General features: G+C 35.8%; 1 protein-coding gene across 1 annotated transcript in view; it reads right to left on the bottom strand.

The window, feature by feature from the left end:
• DNAH5 (dynein axonemal heavy chain 5) overlaps window positions 1–24,605 on the bottom strand; it is a 120,268-nt gene that overhangs the window by 74,721 nt on the left and 20,942 nt on the right. Inside the window, 19 exon segments of the mRNA XM_027784334.2 lie at window positions 78–231; window positions 1,112–1,311; window positions 1,776–2,016; window positions 2,857–3,095; window positions 4,076–4,138; window positions 4,853–5,071; window positions 6,354–6,589; window positions 8,100–8,301; window positions 9,800–9,924; window positions 11,308–11,407; window positions 11,489–11,679; window positions 12,543–12,818; window positions 13,289–13,448; window positions 15,107–15,252; window positions 16,544–16,715; window positions 18,380–18,586; window positions 21,850–22,171; window positions 22,932–23,017; window positions 23,753–23,860. Coding sequence (XP_027640135.2) covers window positions 78–231; window positions 1,112–1,311; window positions 1,776–2,016; window positions 2,857–3,095; window positions 4,076–4,138; window positions 4,853–5,071; window positions 6,354–6,589; window positions 8,100–8,301; window positions 9,800–9,924; window positions 11,308–11,407; window positions 11,489–11,679; window positions 12,543–12,818; window positions 13,289–13,448; window positions 15,107–15,252; window positions 16,544–16,715; window positions 18,380–18,586; window positions 21,850–22,171; window positions 22,932–23,017; window positions 23,753–23,860 — 3,447 coding nt within the window.

The following is a 24,605-nucleotide window of genomic DNA, read 5'->3' as shown; positions in this document are numbered from 1 at the left end:
CATCAACTATGACATCACAGTTAAGTTTTATTCTTAAAATGTAGAAAACCAAACTGAAAAAAGACATGTCTGAAAACCTTAGGAAGCTGCTTTGCTATGTCACCACCACCAAAAACAGCTTCTAAATAAATCCACAAGTTCTGCACAGTCATCCAGTTCTCAATGATATCTGTTGTGTTGGAAAGATAGTGCACCCATTTCTGAATCTGTGTCTTGAAGGGAGCGTTGTATCTAAAATAAAAAGAAGATACTTGCTTTATTTCAAGAAGGAAATAAGTCTCTTGAAAGCCAGCATATCACTCGTATGAATGAGGAATAATTTTTCTGCTTGTAACTTTGTCAAGTGAAAGTATAAAAACTTTGTGTGTATATATATATATACACAACTTTGTCAAGTGAAAGTATAAAAACTTTGTATAAGTATACTTAACTCAATTCAGCTAGTTAGCAGCTGTAAGCCAAATCAGCACCAACTTGCTACTTTGTACACGTGGTGCGTAGCACAGCTCTGACGCAAGAGAAGCTGAATAGGAGCAAGATTTCAATTTCACTCTAAGGTAAAGTGGTTCCAAAAAGGGACTGTGCAACATCTTGCAAACCGCAAGACTCCCAGAGGCCCCTATCAACTGAACTCTTGCTTTTGAACATCCACCTGAGGATCAGGTTCTGTGTTGCTTGTTTTATCTGCAAGCTTCAGCATGTGAAACCAGACAAACTCAACCTCATTTTAACTGGGATTCTCAGCACCTTCAGCGTGCAGCAGTGACCCATCACAGGGGGCAGAGTATAGTGCCTGTAATGCCTGTAGTATGCCTGCCACAACCAGGCAGTGTTCCCCTTTATGTTCATGCTACTTTCTTGCACCCATGAAAACTGTCCAGTTGATTATTCAGGAAGCCTGAACTGCATCCACATGCTTTCAGAAGTTACTGGAGGAATACAGACAATAAGAACTAGCCCATGAACAGTTCAAGGGCAAGCAAGCTCTTAGTTTTTATCTAGATGGATGTTTATTTTCCTTCTCTGTGAAAGATAGATAAGTTCAATAAAACAAAGCCTCTTGCTGATATTTTTATCTCCCCCTGCCCACCCACCCCCCTTTTCCTGATACCTGTTACTCATGAGAGAGCCAAGAATCATCAAGCTGTCCTCCATGGTAGCAATTGTTTCTGATGTGCTGTCACCTCTTAAAAGAAGCTCCCCACGTGTTTTGAAGTTTGCAAAGACAAATGTTTTGTTGTCCCATTCAGCTATAACTTGTTTTAGCTTCAGCTCAATGTCTCTCTCCTTCACAGCACTTATGCAGATATCCTTTTAAATAAATAGGATGTCGAAGCAAGCTATGAATGGTTCAAGTCTCTGGTATACAAATCTAATTTGTATTTCCTTAATGCTAATAAGGATGATGAACAACTATATATCAAGTGGAAAGACCTACAGACAGGCAAACAACATAGCTAATAATCTGTATACCACATCTCAATATGGTCAGCTTTTGGGGAAATAAAAGAATAATACAGTGATTACTTTTCATATCTTTAATGTTGCAAAGCAAGGTACCCTCGCAAATTAACTCCTGGGCCAAGTTACATGATACAAAAAGAGGAGCTGACACCATGATATATTTGTGTCATTATTTCCTACAGAAAGCTGAAGTGATAGTCTATTTCTCTGTTCTTTCTTTAGAAATATTGTTTTCCTTCTTACTAGTTACTCCTACACTATTTGAGCAGATTGTTTTGTTTCATGCATCCTTTTCTCTTCCTTCACAATACCTCTATTTCCTCTTTATATCTTAATAGCGGAGCTTCCATTATATTCCTCAGTTTGAATGTTTCACTTTCCACATCAAAGTTGTGTTCAGTGAGATCTGTAATCTGCTTCCAATGCCGAGGCATCATTGCTTTACTTGACATACGTTCAAGCAATGGGCAACATTCACTGAAGTCCTCAATGGTCTTCTTCAGGTCAAAAAAGGCCTGCCATTCCTTTACACCACGAGGAAGCTTACAGCATCTAAGCAGAAATAATGCAAGAATTTTCAAAAAGTTGCAAATATTCTTTCTGTTATCCATTTAATTTTTTATCCACAATTTAACCACAGTATATAGTTTTAACAGCAGACCACATACCTTCCGAATTCAGGTTCCTTATATTTTGACGCTTCTGTATGTGATTCTGCATGTCAGAAAATCTGTTTCCAGTCTATTTCATTGACTGATAGCTGGGCAAGCACCTACAGGCTCCCCTTGAGGAGTGTAGCTGCATAATTCTAATACACTTTGTCCAAGTGATCTTTAAAAACAATTGAAGCGCTTTACATCTTGGTTTCATCTTTTGGCAAGGTTCATGATAAGCACTGCTCTGTGCTCTAGATAAAACCCTCTCCTTGGAACATGCAGGTTTAACTCTTTAAATAATTTGATTCCTGGTTTGTTGAAAAGTTCAGCTTCTATGGATGCAATATATCCCATTTTGTTAGGAAAACTATTCAGCAATTCACTAACTTGCCTTAGACATCTAGTGCATCTGACTCTCATGAATAACAACAACAAAGTGAAATCTCCCTTCATGAACAAAACAAATAGCCATTTTAACTTACATTCCAATCTGACCAAAAGATATTAACCAAGAAGCTCTCTAATGAACAATAATCCTCAACATTTAGAATCTAACCTGGCTGCTTTATTTTATGAAGTTGGTAATGGACATATTTTTCAATTAAAATTCACATTTTTCATGGTTCAATGAACAAATACATGCTCATATATGAATACTGATGTTAATCGATTATAATCACATTTAAGAAGTAACAAAAATATTTTAGGCATCTTTACCACAGCAGCAGTTTCTCACCTGTTCTGAAACTCCAGAAGTTCACTGTTAATTTTTCCAGTGTCTAATTCTGACCAAAGAATATCATAGTAGCCACTGACTGTGTCAATGACATTATTATATAGATTATAGAGTTTCTGTAACAGGTTCAGTTGCTTCTTTATTTCAAGCAGCTGAGGATACCGAGTAACAGGCAAACCAAAAAGAGCTTCCCCACCAGTATAAGTAATATATTTCCGAAAAAGATTATCGAATCGATTCTAAGAAAGAAAAAGATTAAATAAATAGAGTTAAAGAACTAAATATTCAAGATCTGACATTATGCTTAGAGCTACATTTGTGATTAAAATCTAGTAAATACTAGAAAGATACAGAGGACATAGTACCAACTTGCACCGTCCACATTTTTGTCAACAATCTTCATGAGAAATGTAACTTCTAGTTAGCTTGGAGACAGATCTTTAAAAGTTGACAGAGACGTTATTTACTCCATGTGGCACAGTGATAGAACAATAGATGCTAAGCTTGCATGTGAACGAGGTGGAGCATGACATGCAAAGATAAGAAGGGTGGATGCAGCAAATTCCACCTCTCCAAGTATGCTGTACAATTCTTTTATTGAAGGGTTGAAGTAAGATTTACTACTGTTTAAGCAGCAAAGAAAAACAAAATTTAATTGTCAATTGCAATATAACTGAGGGAACAGTAGGAAGACAAAAGAATAGCATTGTGGGAAAAGGAAAACCATTAGAAGTCATTATTACAGGAACAGAAATTAATCATGGTACAAAGAAACATTTAAACAGGAAAAACAGGAAATAACAGGAAACCTTTAATACTATTTCTTTTAAAAAGGGAGGGAAGGAGAGGGGAAGAAGATAGGGCAGAATTGTATTTGTGAGAAAAAGACCCAATAATGAGCACAAGAGCAGCCTATAGCCAAATACACTAAACCTGAGAGCAGGTCCTCATCAGGATACTTGAATCTAGTAATTATTTCTCATTATCTATGCAGCCTTTCTCTTATGTCCTAAAACATCTAACTTTAACCAGCATTCCTTGCAAACGCACAGAAAAAAATATTAACTTAGCTTTCATTAAGTTAAAACAAACTTTACCCAATCATCAACCCTATGTATCAATGAAAATTAGTTCAGCTACTCTGATTCATTCTCAGAGCCTTCAGGTGTTAGTTTACTAGTGCAGTAAGTATTAAGCAATGTCTTAGAATTAACAGTACCTGAAACATAGCAAGCCTGTCACTGGCTTCCTGAGGCTCTAAACCAACCACCATTGGCCCATTCTAAAAATTTAAAATAAAATAAATAAAAAAATCTGAATTTAGAGGGTGAAAATAGCCACAACTTATTTCTAATCAGCATTTTCTAAATGTTACACTCATAACATTTTTGCAGCTGCATGATTCCATCCCTGTATCAGATAACTGAATGAAAAGAACAGTTACCTACTAGAAGCACTTTATTTGAATTTTAAAAAAAAAGCAAACAAAGGCGGCAATTAATTGTCTTTTTAATACAGAAGTTTTCATAATAATGTAAAAGCTAGGCAATTATAGCTTCTTTATCAAGTAAAAATCAGCATTACTTAGAAGATGACACAAAACTGGTTCAGCTTGACTCATTTACATTTTACTGAGAAAGAATATAAGAGTTTAAGTCATTTGTACTTCTGTCCAACATCATAAAACATTTCTTACATTGTAACATAATTTCTTATTAATCGCAATCTTCACATTTGCTCATGCTAACTAGCTGCTTATCATAAACCCTAAATGTCTCAAGTCTTATCTTTAAAAGCTGATTACCATCATTACATACTTCAGTCACATACAAAACATAGCCTGCCCTGCACTGAAACTCAAATATCACATTAACAAGAATAAACTTATTCTTCAGAAAGATGAATAACATCCCGTTAATTAGGTACCTCCACAATCTTTCAATGCTCCCACTGCTCCTCAAAAACTCCTATAATAAAATACACCACAGATACTTGCCTGATCATAATCTGAATAGAATTGTGCACAGTCTTCAGTAAAAGTCTTCACAGTGCTAATAAGCTCTCCTTTGAAGTTTGGCTGCAAAGCTACCAGCTCATTCTGCACTTCATTTGCACGGACTAGCAGTTTTTCCCAAGTGTAGTGCAAAGTGTCCACCTTCTCTGTCTCTTCTTTGGCCACAAGTAAATCATACTTATTTAACATAGCATAGGATTCCTGTCAGAAGTTTGGATCGAGATACACAAAACTGTAAGTGAATTTTACACATATAGGTATGTTAAAATTTTAAGTTTTTAAGAACAGAGAATGATTTGTTAGAAAATCTGTACTTTTTGCATAGCAATTATCACAATCTGGCAAACCAACACCAAACTGGAAGAAACATCAAAATGAAAACCAGTTAGTTTTCTTATCTGACAGATTATTTGCCCTAGTGCAATTTATCTCTCTAAAAAAAACAGTTTCCAGTTAAAGTAGATATACTTTGCTTTTCACCATAAACTACTTGTACTACTTTTGCTCCTTCACACAACTAGGGACACCCTCACAGCCTCTAAGGCTAAGAGATACATTCTTTCTTAGCTGTAATCTGCAAAATACAGAAGGGCCTCACAGTCATTTCCATTATTTCCACATACGAGTACATACTACATTCCATAATTTACCTCAGCTCAGAGAAATCAGAATCAGAAAACACAGGTGCAAGACATTTGTCTGACAACAAACACAGGTTTTGCATCTCCAAAACAGAACATTAAGAGCTGTCAATATTTGGTAGATAAGCATTTTATGTTAAGTTAATTTAAAACAGTAAGAACCAAAGCCTGACAATAAAATTGTGGGCAATCAGGAATCATGAACATTTCTTAGGAAAAAAAATCCTACTGAACATCCAGCCAATGGTGCATTTTTTCAAACTGTAGCATTCTTAAATCCATACTGTGATCAGGAATGCAGAGAAACAGTTACTATTTGGTTTTAATTCTGCCATTTGACCAGAAGCCCCTACATTGTCAGATGTTCAATAAATGTATTCTACTAAGTGAACTTCTTTAAAGGTAGTCAATTGTTGATTTCTCCCTACGATATAGCTGATAAAGCAATCACTCTCACACATTGTCATATAATCTGAGTAGCATTAGCTTTTTCCTGACTTCTGTAGGCTAAACTTAGAAAAAAAAAAAAAGAAAAAAAAAAAGAAAAAGGAGGAAAATCAATGCTTTTCATACACAGATGACTCCTACAAAGTACCAGTAGCTTTCTTGCATTAAATAGCAGTATTTTTTGCACTATTCACTAAAACACCTCCCACCAACAAGTTTACATTTGTCCAAATCAGAGTTCTGTACAAAAAAAGTTCGCAGGAACACAACAGGTCTGCCACCCACTAAACACATATTAAATCATACCTTTCCAAAGTGCACTGCTAAGCTTTAACCCAGAAAATAATGGTTCTGTTGAAGCAGTTACCCACACATGCAACACTCCTGTTAATTACCTCAATGGGCCCAACTTGAGAGTCTATGGAGATCTGTAGTTCTCTGATCTCTTTTAAAGCTGACATGGCTATTCTTATATCATCCAGATCCTTGATGTGGCGATTTAACTTCTTGCCAGTTTCCTCTATAAAAGTGAAAATTGCTTCCATCTCTGTTCGGTACTTCTTATTACAATGACACCCCAACAAAGTCATCCACACTTTGGTTTCTGCCCTCAGTGCTAGCTTCAGATCAGCTAAAACATTGAACAATGAATAAATATTTAGATAGTGTAGATATTTTTTTAAGATGTGCTTTTAATCTTTTTGCACTCTGTGTTCTCTTCACTCCCAGTTCTGTTTTTTTCAGTCTAACCATCCATCTACAGGGAAGGTGAAATCACATTGACATATTTGAGTGGTTTATAGGATTGCTTGCAATTCAGGACTCTTTTTCTCCTCCCAATATGTCATCTTTCCTTCTGGAAACATTTCCTACTGGAAAGATGAGGCTGGACTCCACAGTTGTCATCTTGTTTGTATATCATCACACAGATTTCTGTCCTATACATTGCTAAAAGTTGCTTAATATTCTCATTTGAGTAAAATTTTTAAGAATCAGTATTTCAAAAAATAATATGGGTGAAAAAAGTGAGAGCCTGATTATGGAAGCTGAAGAAATAGAAACCTTGATCTGACATTTAATGAAACCAAATGGCCCATCACCCATTTAATTTTTTAAATTTTCCCTGTAGTATCAGTGGAACCAAATGACAAACATTTAGAGAGAAAATTGAAGTTCTCGCCAAGTCGCTGCCCAGTTTTGCAACGATCCACTCCATTTCTCTAAAGCTCTGCCATTAAATTCAACTTTCTCCCTCACAGTTGTCAACAGAGAGTCAAAAATCAATACCAACACAAGCAGTACATAAAATTTTAGCTGGATAAAATTTCAGCCCTGCTACCTATTCATTCCCTGCTCAGATTTCACTTGTGTGTCTCCCTTTTTACACAGTGCCTCTTCCCATGCTTAGTTCTCACACCTAATGGTCTTTCAGGTTCATCAGAACTACCTCACCTCCAATGAGTTTCAACAGTCAACTTGTTTCTCTAGTTCTGTGCCTTATGATATAATGAAAGATATGGTTGACATTATTTCTTAAGAAAGAAAACATTTTGCTTCCTCAGATTTGACAACCACTACAAAATCAATTTTATGCTTTTCTTATAGTCTACCACAGTTCCCAACTGTCCTTTCTGTTATACTGGCATAAAATGTTTATACAAAATGTAGTTAGATGGTGTGGAATCTGAGCTTCAAAAAAGTAAACATTTGAGGGAGGCTTGGCTTTCGCGGCAAAAAAGTGAATCACCAACATCATGCATGTTTCTCTTAAGTATATTAACTAGAAAGCTTTTCAGCCATGTCATTACATGTAGCCAGACAAGGAGAAAAGCAACATAAATGTTTTCATCTTGCTCCCATAAAACATGTATCTATGGGGGTCAGTGACAGAAGGATAGGCAAACATCTACCATCCACCCCATAAGTAAGCAGAAGTATCCAGGTGGGAGAAGAAACTCCAGCTCAGCCTCACAGATACCCTCACATTCGTGTTTTGTTTGCATGCATTTACAGCCAAAACAGCAGACAGCCATCCTCTCTCCTTCTCCTTTCCATCTTTAACGTAGTTGAGCCATCTAAAACTAAGCAGCAGGAGGCAGAAGGTATATGTCTCTAGGGAGAGGTGGAAAGCTTAACTCTACCAGTGTACAGTGCAATGGCTCCCACGGAGATATATTCAGGCTCAGAACTGATTTTCAGCTCCAAGTGTTGGAAATGCAGAATTTCAGATTCAAATTCAGAGAGTAATAGGTTTCCCGTCATTAATTTGTCAATGGTTTCCTCCTTGTCCCTCTGCCATATATGGTGGTAACAACTAAAACTCGCCAAAGCTGTAAGAATTTCCTGAAAAAATTAGAAGTTCAAAGAAAGATTCTCAGCATTATATGTATAGCATGCATATAATTACTTAGCATCTGCTTGTTAGAATACATTAAGAACTCCATAGCGTAGCACATTGCATCACCTCACTAAACAGAAGGCTTCTGGTAAATTTATGCTAAAGCAAGTTCCATTAGCGATCACAAGCTTTGCCAGGAGCTGTATGTTGGTCGCATTCAATTTGTCAAATCAGTTATGGTATTTTCCAATGAAATGATTCTTCAGTCAATACAATCCTAGGAATCAGTGGGAAGTAAAATACTCCTTGAAGACTAGGATACAGAACACTTGTCCTTCCCTACCATTTATTGGACTAGCAACTGAAACCTGAGCTCCAAGGCCCAACATAACAAGAACAGCAGTAACTCACTTTGTTCTCAAATAATGAAGTTATGATTCTTTTTTTCGCATGTATGACACCAGTGTTGTTAACATTAAATTCTACACTCAATTAGGCATCTTTGATTTGAATATCAGTTAAGGTATGACACAGAATTATTTTTCTGGTTCTCAGAAGTTCAGGAAAATATTAGACAAAGTTAAAACATCATCATTTCAGCTAATTAAACAAGTAAATGAGAAGTGACTGCTACAAGAGATAATCCACAGCATGAACATAGCGCTTGCAGGCATTCAAACCTGGCTAAATGATAAAGTTTCCAATTACAAAATACCAATTATCAAAATACCAAGATAACTATCCACCATTATCAACTGCACCTTAGTTTTCAGTTTTCAGCACAAGCTTGTATGTCATTTGGCTAGTTATGCTTTAAGTTACAAGGCTTTTAGAAAAAATTTCCACCTGGCCAGGCCACACTGTAAGGCTGGACTGAACCCAGGAGGAACTGATGCAGAGTTCCCCAAAGAAATATCAGTCCAATACCTACAGTTTACTAGAGAGTGCAGAGAATAAGAAAAGAGCAAAGAAATGATGCATATCCCTTAAGCTACTGCCTAACCTCCAGGAGCAAAACGTATGCACCACTTTAACAAATGTCAACTGACTGTCACAAGTTTTCTTGCAAAAACATTCATAAACTCTTTATAATGGGCCAGAAGGCATGCTGGTTTCATTATCATTTCTATGTGAATAAAAATGTATTTAACATACTTGTACAATTATTGGCAGTTCTATATCAAATACACACAACTCAACTGTACCTAGAATTTTTTATGATGTTTTACCAATTGGAGATACATTTTTAATCAGACTTAAGTTTTAGTTTATGTAAGATTCAAAACCTCATATATTTTTGAACAGAGTATGCTTAACCCATGTTACACTTTCAAAGTGTATTTGCAAATTTGCAGCCACGTTTTCCATCCCCCATCCTACACTTTTTCATTCTTATATTTAATCACTGCTTTAAATACCTACCCTTATTGCCCAAGGACATTAAAAGTAATACATTAATATCCTTTGGATAGTGATATTAAATTAACATCTCAATTGTCTTACCCTTTTTGTAGAATTAATAGCAGTGCTGAGTAAAGATACTAATTTAATAATGTCTTTGTTCTCTGAAACGCTCTTGAAGTAGCTCTGGCTTTGCATTGGATCAGACAAACTGACTGATGTTGCATCTGACACACTATCTATAAAAGCAGATTCAAAATACAAAAGCAATTTTAGGACAGATATTGTTTAGGCCAAGCAAATTCCTATAGCCAAAAACTAATGACCTGTTTTTCAATAATGCATTTTCAAGTTAAGAGTACTAATTAATGAAAAAGACAACTAGAAGTCTAGGTGGACAATATAATTGCCACAAATTCATAAATCTCCCCATTTTAGGAAACTTGCTTAATCTAGATGCTCTGTCAATTTCAGAATAAGTTCCACTGCAATTGTTCAAAAAAAATAATTTCCTTTTCTCTCACCCCTCCCCAAGGTTTATTCTATATACTTCACCTAAGTGATTTACCGATATGCCAGCATTGACCAAATCCATAAATATTTTTATTTTCTGAAATCTGAAATATTTCACCACAAATTACAATTTGAAATACAAATTAATGTTAAATCCAAGATGTTCATAGCCAGTCCTCAAAAGGAAAGAAAGATAAAATGAAGGTCCATTAGTTAGCAAAATACCCATAAGATTGAACTTACCATCATTGCTTATTTCATGTTGTACAAGAGAAATTCTTAGTTTTGAAAGAACAATTTCATTTCTTAACCAATTCAAGTATTACTTTCCTACTTTTTAGGTGTATAAGAGGGAGCTAACCTAAAAAGACCCAATGTATTTTTTAAGTACCTGAAGTACAAAGTAGTACAACTAATTTGGTTTCACTCTACACCATTTCAGACAAGAAAAACCCAAAAATACCATCTTAAATTTCCTTGAATTAATGTTTTCAATAATGTAATTCCATGTCTGATCACAAAACAGATTAAGTCAAAATCCTTTTAGAAATTTTACTCTATTCAGTCATCTACACAATCCTTTCTCTACCAATACTGCAAATTATAAAGACATTTCTATTCAATATCAGGTTTTAAGTTCAACTCACCCTTCTTAAAGGAACTTCAGCACAAGTTTTAAGACGCCACTTGAACATGCCAAGTTACAAACCACACGGGCAAATCATGAAAGATCTTTTGTGTGGTGATAGTGACTATAATTGTCTTCCAAACTCATTCACAATTTCTACTATGCTGTCCAAGCTGGCCCCTAACAGCTTTTCACATGCTGCAGAACCCAAAGCAGTACAGCTCTCTGAGAAGCACATAAAATCCCCTTACTCAAATCCACACAAAGAAAAGTATCTTCAGGCAAGCCTCATTTCTAGTGACAAAGAGAAGCATTGACATTGTTATTATATCCCATTTCTTCTCTGAAGTAGTTCAAAATCTATGAAGTCTTCTTTCTACCATTTTTGATGCATTTTGTATCTAATATCCTGTAACACATTCCGTATAAATCACATTTCCCATTCAATGATGTCAGAATTTATCATTACCATGCATGTTTTTCTTTCCAGTCTCTTTCATTCCATCATCAGAATCGCTGTCTCTGCTCTCACAATGCAACACAGCCACTTTTCTCTCTAGCATTTTCTTCTGGGGAAGAAATAGAATTTCATTCTCTATTTGCGGTAGTTTTGAAACATTAGTTTAAGTAAGGCCGTTAAAGACACAAACCTTGGATAGTCTCTCCTTACTCCACTGTCCAACTCCTTTCATTACTTTCACAATACAATCTACAGCTTTATTAAGCGTCTGCTGTACCTCATCCAAAGAGGGTGTCATGACGATATTAGGGATAGACAGGTTAATACTAGTCCTAAATATAGGATAAGCACTTTTTTTCTGCTTAGAAGCATTGTGATTTTCTAAATGAAAGACACAAAAAAAAACCCACGTTGTTCGCATTTTTTTCAAGATGTCAAACTAGGCATTGCAGTGATATAAACCAATATCTACATCCTAGTGATGAGTATCGAGTGTCACTCTCAAGGAAAAAAGATTCATGAGTAATTTACAAGATGTATTGTTAAAGTCTGTAGCAGCACAAGTGAAAACTAAGTGCCATGTTATTTCTCTCCATGAAGCTCCTCTTCAATTTGTTCTGTGCAAGTAAACTCCGTTTACCAGAAAATTTTACTGTCTGGCTAGTACTCCCAGTCAGCATATTAAGTCGGGCACAAAAACTCCTTAGAATCTCATGCTATTGTATGCCTTATATGCTATACAGACCAAACATAAATGCCTTTGGTTTTGTTTCTTAAAAGTATGGAACAAGAAAATACTTTGAAACAAAGTATTTGTTTCAAATACTTTGAAAGAGTGTACCATCACTGTTGTATATGATGCATAAGAAAGATATGAAGGCAATTAGTAAGAGAAAGAGAATATACCTCTTTCTCTACCGTTTTTTTTCATACAGTTTTATGTAAAAGCCAAGGTCGAACAGGTAATCACTTATCAAGTCCAACTCCAAATATAATATCCAGCTTCAGAACAGTACAGTCAGTCCTAAAAGAGCGAGCACCGCAACGACACATGCCTACTGTCACAGGAAAAATGATTCCTTTGGAAATATACTGTGTTATCAATTGTGATGTAAAAGCTTATTCAAACTCCTTTTCTTTTCCCATCTTTTACATACATGGCTCTTTTTTACACAGTTCTGTGATATTACATTTACATGTTTCTTCCTATAGGCTAAGAAAGCTAAGTACTGCAATATAGGCACCTAAGAAGTTGATCATGGAAGATGCATGGATGCGCTTGCGAATGGTCTCCAGAGTGTTTCGAGTGACTTTCAAAAGGGCATCAACATTGCAATGATTGAAGTAGGAAAGCAGTTCATTGGCTTCTTCCTCTAACATTTCTAAATCCATTCTCTTCCTCTTCACTGGAGGAGGCAGTCCAGCCCATACCTCACTGGAATTGCGAGAGGAAGTCAAGCTTTTTGATGTCTTTTCCTCTTCTGTTGCTAAAATATCATAACTCTAGTTAGTTAAATTGACTTAAAGGACTTGAAAATAATAAAGCAACACCTCAGTAAGTGTCTGAAATAATTTTTTACAGAAGTGCAGATTATACTCATTTGTAATCTGTACCTCAATGTAACAGTCCTTTTACTCCTATCCACCTTCTCTTTTCAGTACATATTACAATGATTATCACCAAAATTTAGATATTATTTCTTATATTCTTTCTCTAGGAAGTCCAGCAATTAACCAAGGCCTGTAAGTAGCTGCTTCTATGGCATTAACATTTCAACATGCAAGTTACACTGATAATATTGACCTATTTTGCAGATGATGATTGTTAGATGATCTATTATCCAAGCAAAGTCCAACGAAAGTCTTCAAACATTAGATACTGATCGATACTCCAGTAAACTAAACTACAATATCCCCCAACATATACTATCAGCATACAAAAAAACCCCAAACAACCCATAAGCACAGAGATACAATATAATCTTCTTACCTGTATTTTTTCTTATTTCACCAGTGGGTACAACCGATTTCCCATCTTCTTTACTGACCTGTACCTCCGTGTCAAGTAGCATGTTAATCAACTCATTAGCAGCGTCTTCCACCAGTGAGCTTTTTAAATGTAAAGTCCGAGAACCTTTTATACAGAGCTCCTGTTATCACAACAAAACAAACAATATGTTTTTATCTTCCCAGTTCTCATGTCTGTTTCACTGTCATAGCAGCCTTTGTTAACAGAAATGTCAAGGCCTCAGATTTGTGAAAAACAAGATTAATACACAAGATGATTTTAAAATTGGTTTGTTCCAAACTATTTAGTGTTGGATTCTTTGTTGTGCCAAACAAGATGACATAAATGTCTTTCAAAATCGCTGCAGCATGTTTCCTAAATCACATGACTCATCCATAGTTAACATAATGAATCAATGTTTATAAAGCCTAGTTGCATTTAAGGGCTCCCAAAAGCACTTAATTCTTTTTTTTTAACTTTCTAATGTAGACAAGGAAGATGTAACCTTTCTTTTAAGCATTGCCATTTTACAGTACTTGGCTGTGTCATAAGGAGTATTAGCCAATCATATTTCCCATTGATAGCCAGATAGGAGATAAAAATCTATCAAAAGATAATTTTCTTATTTATTCTAATCATAAAGATAACAACTGGAGGAAGAAGGGATCAAAAGATGAGATTTAATAAAGTTCAGAAATAAAGTATTGTGCAGTTTTTTCTTCAATACGGTAAAATTGATGAAGTGCTTTAGCTAACTATAGTTTTTAACTATAACAGCCTTTTAATTTTTTCTTCTCTGTCAACTCCTATTTTTTTAGCTTACTCAAACCTGGCTACCTCCATTTAATTAAAAATCAATAATTGTAAAATTTCAGCCATTAGCAACACTCGGTCATTTCCAAATTTCAAGAAATGATCTTTGATATTCCTGATTCAGCCTAGTTGAAAGAGAAGCCAGATCTGATTTGCAATATCACAGCAGCTACTAAGCAAGGTACACTGGGTTTTTTTCCATGATACAACTATTTTTGTTGCAGCAATTTCTTTAGAAATTGAATAGAACTTATTTCTAGTCCTTTCTCATTAAAAACTACAATAAGCTTACAAATGCTGTTACTATTTCCATTGTACCCATAACCGGGTAACCCCAGTATACCACTTACTCTACTAACTCAAACTGATTGGCTGTGGTGGTGGTGTAATTTCTGCAGTATCAATTACCACACAGTGCTGAGGTTTTTGTGCTCCCTCACACATTTTTACTTTAGTGAACACGTGTTTTAGTACCAGCTCTATCAAGAAAGCAGCAGCAGGACCAACAAAAATAAAAACTTCACCCCGGTACTTTGGAGTATATTCTGGAGCTTGAGATTAACAAAGATATTCAGTACACAATCATTTCCATAGTAATTACACTCCCAGGCAACGAAGTGCACTGGTTATGGAGCTATTAACAGGCATCAGATGGGCAATTCTATTAGTTAAAGGCACTAAAAAGCAATAGTGACAAAAAAGATACTATCACAGAGTAAAAACATTTGAGAGATATCAAAGCATAAAAGAAATATAATAAAGTAGTTGGCTTGACATTAATAAGCTCAGAAAAGAACATCTCAGCTCAGACCTCTTTGCCTTTGCTATTTACGTTCCTTTTTAAGGTTCCAGCCAAGTAAGTGGGGATTTCCTTCGGTTTCCCACGCATGTTTCATTAATTCCGCACTGGTTTTATCTCATAAAAAAAGGAAAATACCTTAATTCAAAGCCATTGAAAGCTTTTTTATGAAGCTTTTATCTAATAACCTTAGTCTTTTGGAGAAATTCTTCACAGCTCAGCGGCTCATCTTCTGGCAACTTACAGAGTGGCACCATACTCATTTCTTGAAGGACAGCATCGATACGAAATTCAACCAAGTCGTTCACTCGATCAAGCAATAACTCCATCCCAGCTTTTGAAGCAAAAAGAAAACGCAAGACAAGCTTCAAGGCTTGAAACAACAGTCATTGCAGAGTTCTGCTTAAATTTTTACTAACAAAATGTCATATTCAATTTTATATTAATTCTGCACCTTAACCAGCTTACTTCAAACATCTGAACTTTTATGGCAAGGTTGACCACTGAAATTGTAATTAGTCTTTTGCATAACATAACCTCATCTAGCATATGCTATCCATATCCTAAAAGATAAAAGGCAAAATATTATAAATACATATTAAGAGGAGCTTAAAGTATATCCATTTCAAACACAAAGACATTAAAGTTCAGCTTAAAATGAATGTTCAGGAATACTTCTCCAATAGCTTGAACTAGTTACCACTTGGAGAACCTACTAGCAACAAAAACTTTTGATAAATAAATCTTCTATCCTTCAAAAAAATGTTAGAGGCCAAATAATAGTTAATGGAAAACAATCGCTAATATTTTCCCAGTTTAATAGCAATTTGCTTTCAATGCTGAAATTGAAATAGCAGCAAGGTCCCTGTTCCAGACTCAAACTACTTGTATTATTCAAAATTAAATGTAATGTCAGGTTAGCATCCAAAATGCATTTTGATTTGCCATTTCAAATAAAGAAAATTCCCACTGTAAAAACTTATATTTCAAAAAACAAAATCTGTTTGATGTAGTAATTAAACTGAAGCAAAAGGAACTTGGTATCTTCAGGAACAATGCACACTTCAATGCAATATTGTGATAATCTTTTGAAAAGACTACAAGCTCATCTGTTTTCTAAAACTGTTGCCCAAGATGTGCACGCATTTGTTTTAAAGAGACTGATGTTAAAAAAAAGGTTAATATGAAAAGCTACTGAGCAGTGACAGTGCCAACTCAGTCGAGATATTACTCCCTGAGAACTTACAGAACTTCCTATAACTATATGTTATAGAAACAAAAGGCAAGAATAGGAAAAGCCTGAAACCTACAAGCTCTTTTAGAAAGCAGCTCTCATTCTTTGAATTCAGAATACACAGGACCTTTGCACACTATTTTATGCTTGGCTTAATCCTAACTGCCATTCCATTCATATTAGCAAAAATTTGACAAATATGTGAGACAAAAAGAAGGTGTTGTTACAAAGCAGAGGTTAATGAAGGACAGGACAGGTGAAAATTCTGATGTCTTTCATGTATAAGTCAATTAAGTAAAAATCATATAAAGGGTAGTATGCTCAATAATATAGCTTGCATTTGTATAGAAGCAAACAAGCAGAAGTTAATGGAAGGAAGCAAGCGACTTACCTAGCTTATAAAAAACCTTATTAATATATTTCTCAATATTTAAGGATGTCCAGGTCAGTAACATTAGACCTGGCTGGATAGCATCATCTACGTTTGTTAACTGAGGAGCCATCAGTTGTTCAATAGGGTGTTTTATTTTCAGTTTAATTCTTTTATACTCTGCAAGCATCATCTGCGATGAACAGAGAATTAAAGCATTAGTTAATATACACTGATTTGAACCTCTTCACATACACATATTTATCATAACTTAAGAAAATTCCTCTGGATGTACATCAATGAAATTCTTAACAAATTATAATTAATAGTTTGGGAAATGTTTTCACTATTTTTGACAGAAATTCACTATTTGTTGCTCTTTATAGTAATGCAAGTACTACTTCACATGGAAAATCATCTTTGTAGATCGCACAGGTTTTGGTTGGGATGGAGTTAATTTCTTTCATACTGGCCTACATGGTGCCATGTTTTGGATTTATGACCAAAACGGTGTTGGTAACACACCAATATTTGGGCTGTTGCTGAGCAATGCAATACAGCATCGAGGCCTTTTCTGTTTCTCATACAGCCCTGCCAGCAATTAGGCTGGAGACACAAAAGCAACTGGGAGGAAACACAGCCAGGACAGTTACTCCTGACTGACTAAAGGGATATCCCATATTTATGGCATCATGCTTAAAAGTAAAAGCTGGGGGAAGAGGAAGGGGGACATTCAGAGCTATGGCATTTGTATTCACAAGTAACCATGATACAGCCTTACTTTCCTGGAGATGGTTAAACACCAGCCTGCTGATGTGAATTGGTAAATTAATTCCCTATTTTGCTTTGCTTTCACATGCAGTTTTTGCTTTCCCCATTAAGTTGTTTTTATCTCAACCTGCATTTTCTGTTTTAACCTTCAGATTCTCTCCCCCATCCCACTGGGTGAAGTAAGGGAGCTTCTGTGTGATGCTTAGCTGCCTACCAGGGTTAAACCATGACATGGAGAGATTCGGAAATTTCAGTCTCTAAATGATATTCCAGGAGACAAAAAGCCCAAGGAAAAATATGTGTTTAAGTGAACTTTTCAGCAGTTTTGTTAGACCAGCCTTAACATAACTTTAGTATGGTATTTGGTTTCTAATGTGTCTTTAACCTGTTGATCTAGCTTCACATTTTGCAAAAAAAACCAATCCTTGCAATAACCTTATGACTTAATACAATTTTTATTTTTTCCCCCCTCATTTCAGAAGCTATAGTTTTCTGGACACTTTTCTTTGAATACTCATCCTGAGTCATCAAGAACCTTGTCTGTTCATAGGCAGAAAAAATGATCCAAAGGATTTAAAAGATGACAGAAAGGGAAGTTTTAGCTTCTCTTTTTTAAACTATTCCACAGACATCAGTGTAAAAAACTGGTGCAGGAACTATGCTGCTGCTTCCTGGATGTTTTACACTTTTTAAAGACATACCATCCATTCCTCCCTCCCAGCTATCCTCTCAAAACAAAGTGTATGCAGTGTTGACTCCATTATTGGATGACAGATAAATTACTTATCACCTAGAAAGCAGGCAACAGAGCAAGGCATCTTGTAAGTCTCCTTTCGTCCCCATCCTCATCTCTTTCCCAACCTCTGCAGAGCTTCCCTAAATCCATGCATCTTTGAAGAGACTTCACAGAAAATACAAATCTAAGAAATTCTTTTTAAAAGTGCCTCAAGACAGTTGTAAAGACAAAAAATAGATTTACCAATGTTTTCTTAATGCATAATAGTTGATCTTCATTTTTTCTCTTCCATATGTATAGAAACTAGACATTTTAAAGTACACTACACATAAAAACTAAAATAAACCCACATGCAAATTGCTGACAATCTTCTTATACCAGTCTCTCTTCTGTTGAATAACACTTGCAGATTCTGGGATTTCGAGGCACATGTGAGCCATGCAATCTGTTTCTCTGATTAAAGATAATATTTCAGGGTCAAAATTCACTAATAATTCTCCCGTTTCTGGAGCTTTTACCAAGAGAGATGCCTGAAGTCCCCGTTTAGTTAATTCAATCTGCAGGAAACAAAGTCATCATTCCTGATCAGACAGGCAGTGCAATAAAATACTTTGTTTTGGATATAAATATAATTTTGGCAGATAATAAAAGTAGGCATTGCTGACAATAAATATTGATACGGTATGAAGCAAAACCTAAACTTTATTAACACAATCTGCATGTACCCAAATGCTCAACAATCAAATTAACTTTCTTTATCTGACCGACATTTTTCTGTTTGTTCTTCGATACAGTAAGCTGAATTCCACAGTCAGATGTCAAAAGCTGAGACACAGACTTTCTTACTTCAATCCACTTAAAACTGAATTCTTACTTCCTCAAAACTTATTTCACATTCTGCAATAAGGCTGCACACAACCTCCTGGATGAACTAAACTATTCTTGGATAACTTCTTCAGATATCTTTTGCATAAACTTACCGGTTTTTCTCCTTTTGCTTTTTATCCACTATCAAACAGATATACTATGCTCCAGTCTTAATGGAACTCCCAAGTATATCCAACCTCTGTGCAAATTTTTTAAAAAACTAAAATTAATGTTTATTATAATTATTTTTTTACAATTGTTAAAAGGGAAGCCTAATCACACTATTGGTTTAAATGCCTTATTTGAATATTAGAACGCCATTTGTTCTCCATGTGATTAGAAGGGAAAGCGTTCGTAAGACCACCACACATGGAAAATTTGGTTGATACCGGGAAGAAGTCATACCTTAAGTAGGAAAATGTTTCCTACATGAAAAGCTTTGCCACTATTCCTATTTCCCAGTTGTCCTTTTGCTGACATAGTTTTATTTTTCTTTATTCGCTTATCAAATTACAAGTTTAAAAATATATTGAGATAGAGCTTTGTTTTAAGCAAGTTTCTTAACCCATTAATTTCTGTCAGTGTCCTTTTTTTCTTTTTTAATGGAACACACACTGAAAATTTTCTTGCTTCAGCTGTATCATATATTAGCATGAAATTTTACACAGCATTTTTCAAGAAATCATCTAATTAAGTTTTGTCAGTGAAGGTGCCATGCCCTATCCGCTAATATCAAAGTCACTCAGCACAGCTGTCTTACTGAAATTTTTTTCTGCAAAGTTCACCAGCACATCTTACTGCACTTTTCGTTGGACTTTGGACTCATTATTCCCACTATCAATGTCTTCATCTCCCATTTATGTGTTTTTTCATGCAATTTTCATTATTAAGGTAAGAGAAATCGGTAATAGAAATAAGTAATACACTAAAGGCACAAATCTTACACTGAAATAGAATTATAGTAGCTTTCACGCTGCTATTTTATTCTTTTAATATGTCCAAGTTGAACATCATTGGCTATAGCACGAAAATAATGGCTTTAAATCTTATGCTATTAAAAAAATATATATATAAACAAGGTGGTAACGATCCCATAAGAAACAGGAAAAAGCGGGGGGAAATGTTCAGAAATATCAGAAAGTCACTAAGCTTAACTATCTTCACTGTATAGAAGAATAAAAAATAGTAGGAGCTACAGCCCTGCTTGCGTCGCATTTGCATTCCCCACAGGACACTTGCCCAGCTCCCCGCCCCTTTTGTTCAGGAGTAGAGCAAGAGCTCCCCCTTGTGTTCTTATGAGATTCATGCCCACATCCATCTGCACTTAAATTTTTGACTCGAGGCTGCTGAACAGTAGTCACATTTTTTTGCCCTATCTGGTAGACAAGTGCATTGACGTTAAAATGGATATACTTTTCATGTATTTCCAAGGCACGTATGCTCGTTTCAAAAACTTGAAACCGTGTTCAAATAAAGCTCCCTTTCTTCCCCACCTAATAAGTATAAGTTTGGAGCATGCTCAGCAAGTTATATGGCTGCCAAGCGTGATTTGGCCCAGCTGTAGGAGAAACTAGATGCTTACTTTTTAGCGAAGACCAGAATCAGATCGAAGATCACTAGGACCTCACAAAGGAAGGCATGAGTTTGGGGGAGATGCCTTGTATATTACAATCATTTTATAAAAGATGAAGAGAGAATGTACTTGACTGCTCAGTCAAGGCATGGTACATGTAAAAAAATCTGGTCATGAGCTTGTCTAGCTAAAGGAGGCAGATGTAGCCTCAAAAGAAGTATACGTCCTGCATAGTCTTTATAGCTGACACAGGGAATAGATCTTAAAGGTGCCCAGGCCAGGACATGATATCAGCAGCAGGCACAATTCAGTGAAAGCTATCAGCAGTATACTTGGAACGATGCAGGTATCCAGCATGGTACTGGCATCAAAACAGAAACTGAGTCCAAGATAGAAACATTAAACCAACACCAAAGGCTTCCTGAAGCATCACAATTCCTCCTCCATAAAACATGAGGGATACCGTACCAGCTCTCAGTGAAGAACACATGAAATCAAAGATGGCTTCTCAAGTTTGCTCTGGAACTGGCTGGACATTGATCTACACATGGGTAGTGAGTAATTCTTTGCAACACTTATTTTGCTTTCTTTCTCTCTTCCTCCACTTTTCCTTCACTTACTAAACAGTTTCTTATCCAAACCCACAAGTTTTCTTGCTTTTACTTTTCCTTTCGTCTTTCCTCTCTCACTGAGGGTGAGCAGAGGGAAATAAGCAAGCAGTTGCGTGTGCTTAATTGCCTACCTGGGTTAACACACAACAGGCTCAAAACACAGTTTTACACTGAGTATACTATTAATTCTACAGGATGCTATATCTCTTGAGACTGGATGCTTTTTATAAGCACATTCACTCACAGCATACTCACGGATTATCACTCAAAAAACCAAATCCATATTGTCCAGACCAAAAGGAAATCTCTGTCTCCTTTCATCTTAAGCTAACCAGCTGACAAAACCCCTCTCCCCACACATGAACTTCTTGCACCGGTCAGTAGAATATGGCAGAGACAGAGTGACAGCTAAGGCTACCACTGAATCTTCATTATTCATTTCCATAATAAATATTTTTCATTGTAACTTCTTAGTTACAATGAAGATCTTTCAATTGCTCCTAAATTCAGCTACAGGCAGTACAGGCACTGTTTATTAATAGAAACACTTTCTTATAAAGTACCTTTTCTTATTCCATCCGGCATTTAAGATGCATCCTAAGTCTGCAGCTTAGCATACCTAACTCCTGCTACTAATCAGAGATTTCTTCACACTGCTGTAACCCAGTGTTTCTTCTGCTCTGTAGAACTAGATGTTATCAGTCTACGAACAACAAAAATCCAACACATTCTTTTAAAGACATATCCTAACCAAAATCAGCTGGTTTACCTGCTGAAGCCATCCCCTGTGGTAGATCACCTCGAACTTCATAAGAACTTTTGCTACTTTGTTGTAGTTGCGGATTATGCGCTTGCCATCTGGCGTTTGCAGAACAGCCGGGTGCTGCTGGAAAGACTCCATGGGCTCCTGGATCCTGTGGAATAGGTGGCGTGCCCACAAGATTTTACCAGCTATTGGAGGCAGATTACGAGCCAGTGGAGGGTCCTGCTTCTGCCTAGTGTAGATCTTACAGACTGTTTCAATGTCATGACCATAGTTTTGAAGTATCTTCTGATACTTTTCATCAATCCCAAGATTCGGGATTTTTAATCTGCTTAGAAAAATAATAATCATTAAAAAAACTCCTTCGTTACTTCTAAAATAATTTTGATGCATTTTGGAAAATACAGTAAAGTCATTCTTGTCTTCTTTAGAAAATAACTTCAGCAGCAGTTTTCACTAAAGCTTGAACAAATGCTGTCACAACCTGATTCCAAGCAACCAAGATTTAGACCAGACGATAAAGTTTCCAAATAAGCCTACGCATTTTCTGTTTTGTCACTGTTTTCAAACACTAGGCTAAAATTATGTGCAGCAAACTGAAACCAATCCACCACTAGCAGTCTACTCCATTAAACAGAGTATTATAAGAAATCTGAGGCAATAAAGATGGAAGCTGCTTTGCAACAATGTGAATTTATCAAGGTAAATTTCACTGTTTCCTAATACAACCATTTTACTCTCTCCTAACTGCGCTATGGTAACAAATTATTCCCATTGTTGAAGTACAAAGCTAAGGCAAATATGCTAACAGCCATAAAGTTTTCCTGTATTTATGCTAACTTTGAAAGATGAAGTTCAAAGTCCATTAATATTTTGCATTTTCTGATACAAAAAATATGGGGTTTATTCATCCACACTGCTAAGACATCCTTTAACAGAGCTGAAGAGCTGAATGAGAGAAGGTTCAGTTGTTTTTTGTTTGTACTTAAGGAAATGCCTCCTGCTCTGCTCCTCCCACTTCACACCACCCTCAAAGTGTTATTTCCATCACCTGGCAGAATTCTAGCAATCTAGATAGGACACAGTACCTTTCAAATTTCTTCAACATACTCAGTGCTCTTTCAGTGTTCAGAATATTTTCAAAAGTGATGTCCATGAAAATCTTTAATTGATCCTGAAGGAGAGCAAATAATTCTACAGCAAAGAACTACATAAGGCACACACCTCAAATATGCCAAGTATTGTTTGACAGGTTTTATCACGCACAATATTAGAACATAATTTGTTTATGTGAAACTAACCTCAATAAGTATCAATTTTCCCTTTCTTCCTTCCCTCAAGAATTAAACAAAATACAACCAATTTTCATGGTTCTTTCTTTCCAAATTCCCTCTGTAGCCATGCAACCAACAAAAGCTTTTGTACCCTCAAATGTTCCACCCTGCTGAGAGCCCTCAAAGAATGCTTGCTTAGCTCTTTAGCAGCCAAAGCTAGCCAAGCATTTGTTTTAATTCTTTTCTTCTACATATACCCTTTCCTTCCACCAATTTCTGATTTCAGACCTATGGGAAAGTTAATTATCTGACTTGGTTGTGCTTTGCTCACATTCACCCAATGAAATCATCAATTTTCATGTTATTCTTGCTAGCATAACTTCCCAATAAAGTACAGTAATGAAAAATCCTTTTCTTGGAGGCCTTCAAGGCCCTTTCTGGCCTATTCCATGAAAGTGGTCTGAAAGTTAGATAATAAATGCAAGCTTTAAAGTGGAAATACATCAAAATAATTTTTCCATTTCAGAATATAAACTTTGAGATTTGCATAATTTCTTTGGTGATAACTCAGAGGTATTTTTGTTTCATGAGGATTCATCAGTAAATTAAATTCTTATTTGGATCGTAAAACCTACATGAAGATCATTTATCTCTTTGCAAAACTCTTCATAATCTTGGTCAAAATCAATCTTCCTTTGATCCAATAAATTGTTATGCCTTTTCTTCATGGTGTCAACAATGCCCTAAACAGTGTCACAGAAAAAGAAAACTATCACCAAAAAAAGTCCTTATCAAAAACTTACCACACCAAAATATTTAGCACAATGGGCTGTGCACATCCACACTTTATCTTGGCCATTAGTTACCAGTATTTGCTGAGCAATATAAGCAAACCACTTAAATGACATACTTGAAGGGAACAAGCTGGTGCAATAATCATATGAATTTAATTTATATTATTTCCTTCTATTTTAAGTCGATTAGAACTGACAGAAAATTCAGACTCTTGCTTTTCATCAAAGACATTTGTTCCCCATTAAATATTTTCTCATGCAGAGGTTGATTATTTCTATGTAAAAGTTAACAAAGTTCACCACCGAATAATATTTTTGCATTAGTATTTTCCATGTCTTTATATTAACCGATTCCGTAGAAAAACAGACTATTCAAAAGTTACAGTAAGATGCAGCACATCACCAGCTCAGGACTTATAGTTCCTGGCTTCTCTTACATAGCTACTGTCCATTCAAATGACAGTACATCTTAATCAGCATCTCCCTTGAGCTGCAGACACAAGTTAAAGGATTTTTAATGATGAACCACTGTTCAACATCCTAGCAGTTTACCACGGTATAGCTATGAAGCTCAATACATTTTCAGCACAGCAGACTTCTACCATTTTATTATAAGTCAACTGACCATCAGTTTTATTGCTTTGCTGTAAATAAAAATTCAATCTTTTCCTCTAAAAGTAAGCAAATCCTAGAT

The sequence above is a fragment of the Falco peregrinus genome, chromosome 3 (assembly GCF_023634155.1).
Source record: "Falco peregrinus isolate bFalPer1 chromosome 3, bFalPer1.pri, whole genome shotgun sequence".
Lineage (NCBI taxonomy): Eukaryota > Metazoa > Chordata > Aves > Falconiformes > Falconidae > Falco > Falco peregrinus.
This window is presented reverse-complemented; position numbering and strand designations above follow the sequence as displayed.